At 33.3% G+C, this 3,992-nt stretch overlaps 1 protein-coding gene across 2 annotated transcripts; it reads left to right on the forward strand.

The window, feature by feature from the left end:
- Window positions 1-1,079: 1,079 nt before the first annotated feature.
- Window positions 1,080-3,785, forward strand: LOC111389467 (transcription factor MYB59-like). 2 transcript variants are annotated; one of them, XM_023014385.1, is made up of 3 exons: window positions 1,080-1,248; window positions 1,370-1,499; window positions 2,963-3,785. In XM_023014385.1, exons 1-3 carry the CDS (start codon window positions 1,128-1,130, stop codon window positions 3,480-3,482), a joined length of 771 nt encoding a protein of 256 aa, XP_022870153.1. In that variant the 5' UTR covers window positions 1,080-1,127; the 3' UTR covers window positions 3,483-3,785. The 2 variants fall into 2 exon arrangements, with proteins under 2 accessions (XP_022870153.1, XP_022870154.1); XM_023014386.1 differs by having other exon boundaries at window positions 1,086-1,280.
- The last annotated feature ends 207 nt before the right edge of the window (window positions 3,786-3,992 follow it).

Here is a 3,992-nt window from a genome sequence, read left to right on the forward strand (position 1 = left end):
TTATTTTATTTTTATTTTTATTATTTTATTATTTTTTTAGGGTTATTGATGCTTTGAGTTTTTTTGCTTTGAAATGTTTTTATGGAACTCGCTTATTTATTTATTTATTATTATTATTTTTTGAGTTCCAACTAATGAATCTTACATCTCTTCAAATTATAGAACTTCTAATTTAGGTCCCGTTTGGTAGCCATTTTTTTCAAAATATATTTTTTCTCTTCTTTTCAATCACATATTCTTTATTAAAATAATATTACACGTAAATCAAAATTTTTTTCTTATTTTTCAACCACACATTTCACATCAATTTACTATTCTAAAATGCATTTTTACATAAAAATGCATATCAAACAACCCTTTAATATTTATTGTCTGTGCAAACTCCAACATGCCATACTCAAAGAGACTTGTCACAAAATTTGGAGCGACCATCCATTTTGGGCTTCTGTAGATTGGCACCACTAATTGTTCTACCTTAATATTTACCATCTATGCAAACTTTGACATGCTGTACTCAGAGAGACTTGTCATAAAATTTGGAGCGACCGTCCATTTTAGGCTTCTCTGCAGCTAAGCTAGTCGATTCGCACCACTAATCATAACTTTATGCACACCTCCTGAAGTTCAAACAAACGAGTCTATTCTAATTGTTAATTGAGTAAAATTTCCAATTCTTCAAAGGCATTGAAGACTATGTCTTCGTGGATCAAGTTCTTCGTTTCAACACTAAATCCAAAGCGAAAGCTCGACTATTAACCATTTACATGTGTGTTGGCAAGATTTAAAATATTCTTTTTTTTCTTTTTTTTTTAATTATTATTATAAATTGAGTGGAAATCACACCGCCAATAAACCACTGTAAAGCAACATTGCTAAATGAACGGTCAGTTATGAAAGTTGCACCAACATATCAACCACTTATCTAAAGCACTTTGTAATGGGCTTGCATCATCTATATATAGCCATATTTTCTTATCATCAAATTGTCATCAAGCCACATGTAGGGTTAGGATCCAAGCAAGAAATCGTCACCTAGTAATGCCAAGCCGGTCACTACTATATATATACCCTTTGTAAGTATAGGTGAAAGCAAAGAAGTGACAAAGAGAGAGAGAGAGAGAGAGAAAATGGTGCAGAAGGAAGAAGTGATGAGAAAAGGGCCATGGACAGAAGAAGAAGATTATCAGCTGGCTTTATACGTGAACTTGTTTGGTGAAAGACGATGGGATTTCATAGCAAAAGTATCAGGTTTGAAGGTTGGCGGGAGACAAAAGTACTAGGTAGGATTTATCTGGGCAATTGTTCCAATTTTCAAGGAACCCTGTAGTTTAACACAATATTCCATGTATATATTGATTTTTTCTTGTAGGTTTGAAAAGAACAGGGAAGAGTTGCAGGCTGCGTTGGGTTAATTATCTAAATCCTGCTCTGAAAAGAGGCAAGATGACACCCCACGAACAGCGCCTTGTTGTTCAACTTCATTCTAAATGGGGAAATAGGTTAATATGCCCATCTCTCTCTCTCTCTCTCTCTCTTCTGTGGGGTTGCGGTGGGGTGGGGGAGAAGAATAATGTAAATTGTATTATTAATAGACTTGTAAATATTACAAAGAAAAGAACCTTATTTATAGGGTTATGAATAACAATAAAAGGAAATAAATGTAAAAAGAAAATAATCTTACACTAAAAGGAAGTATAATGGAAAATATTCTATAAAATATTTCTATCTTTAACACCCTCCCCTCAAACTCAATATGATATGGAATATTGAGTTTGAAGAACTCGATCCAATCAAATCTTTCAAATTGATGTAGAATGAACTCCAAGCACTTGAGGTCTTTGTTATTGTTGATGGAGATAAGTGGCTTCTTGTTTGACTAGAAGAAAATATTTGTTGGACTCTTTTTTTTTTTTTGAATGTTTTATGTTTATTAAAAACATTTTAAGTCGCTAAAGTAATAGAAAAATATGGGAAAAGTCGGTAAAGGTCAAGGTACCGACCTTCCAAAAAAATAAAAATAAGCCTCTGTTTTTTATTTTATTTTATTTTTATTTTTTCAAGAGGCAGGGGGAGAGCCGATAAAGTTCTAGGTATCGACCCTTCAATTTTATTTTTTTTAATTAGAAAACCCTAGAATTTTTCAAGGGATGGGGGAAGAGCCTATAAAGTTCACGATAGCAACCCTTCAAAAAAAAAAAAAAAAAATTCAACATAAAAATGCTCTAGTTTGTTTAAGAGGTAGGGGGAGTGACGGCAAAATTCAAGGTACCGTCTCTCCAATTTTTTTTGTTTTTAACATGAGAAAACCCTGGATTTTTTTTTTTTTTTTTTAAAGGGGCGGGGGGGAGATTCCCAAGTATGCAAAATTATGGTTAAATTCCTGGAAATTAAATTCCCACACATAGCTCTGCTCCCTTAATCTTGAATGAAATTTTGGAAGTCTGGGGACACTTAATTTTGTGGAAATTTTGATGAGAAAATCGGACGGGAGCAAGACAAAAAACAAAAAATATTTGACCGGCCGCTAGCAAGGAAAAAAAAAAAAAGAAAAATATTTGAACGGACAAGTGACATGAGACCGCTTGCCGGAAAATGGAAGCTTGTAAGTTTAACCCAAAATCAAGTTAAACCTACTCTGTTACCATGTCAAGAATATTGTAAATTTGTACTATTAATGGTCTTGTAAATAGTACAAAGAAGAGAAACTTATTTATAGGATTATGAATAACAATAAAAAGAAATAAATGTAAAACAAAAATAATCTTACACTAAAAGGAAATATAATGGACAATATTCTATAAAATATTTCTATCTTTAACAGAGTATAAGCTTGCTGCTGGTTCTACTTTAACGTGAACTTGATGAATGAAATTATCACGTCATAATATATAAAAATTTGAATTCTATTCTTGTTCATATTTTGAATCACGTAGCTCTAATATATGGAGATAACTACACACAGATGGTCAAAAATTGCTCAGAAATTACCTGGAAGAACTGATAATGAGATCAAGAATTACTGGAGAACCTATATGAGGAAAAGTGCTCAAGAGAGGCAGAAATCAGCTGTATCTCCATCATCATCATCGTCCTCATCAAAATCTTCTTCATCATGTACCATAATCACAGAGATCAAAGAGCCCAGTTTTTATGACACCGGAGGTCTTAATGTGGTAGCAAGTACAGAAAAAAATTTCAAAGCTCTATCATCGACCTCAGAAACGGATCGACCTATCTCACGGCGTATTGAATCCAAGAATGTTCAAGAGAAAGAAGAAAACACAAAATTCTACTCCATGGAAGAAATATGGAAAGACGTTGAATTTTCTGACGAAAATTACAATTTTCCAAGTCAAACAATGGCATCTCCAATATGGGATTATTGTCCAAACTTCCTTTGGCCCATGGATGAAGAAGTAAACAAGATGTTTCTGCCAATGAGTTATCAGTTTCATTCTTTCAATCAAGAGATGACTGGCTAATTAGATATTTATTTTTATAGACGTTCAGTTAACAAGGTTGAATAACTAGGAGGTAAGCTCTACGTTTCTTTAGTTTTGGGTTCTTGTAACCGTAGGGGTGTAAAGGTGGATGGAGAATCCCTAGTATGGTAACCCCACACAGTTACGTATGGCCCGCTTCAGGCCTCAAAACGTATCAAGAATAAAACTTCAAGTCCAGAAAATTTTAATAGAATGTATATAGATGCTGACATGTCAAAATGTGATTGGACTTTTGTTTTTTGGGGCCATTTTCCAATAATGCCATGCGATGTTTTGTTTGCACGGATTTTCTCTCAAAAGATTCTATACTTGTAACATGATTTAACATATCAATTTGAATAATGTAACGTAACACTGGGGTTATAACTTCGATCTAGATGCCGCTAGATGATAGGTTGAATGAAATGTGAAATTAAATGACTTATTTGATTTCACTTATCATTTAATATCGCATCAACACTATTTAGGCTGTGGTTGCAATCTCAGTGG

This window comes from Olea europaea, unplaced genomic scaffold, assembly GCF_002742605.1.
Source record: "Olea europaea var. sylvestris unplaced genomic scaffold, O_europaea_v1 scaffold592, whole genome shotgun sequence".
Classification (NCBI taxonomy): domain Eukaryota; kingdom Viridiplantae; phylum Streptophyta; class Magnoliopsida; order Lamiales; family Oleaceae; genus Olea; species Olea europaea.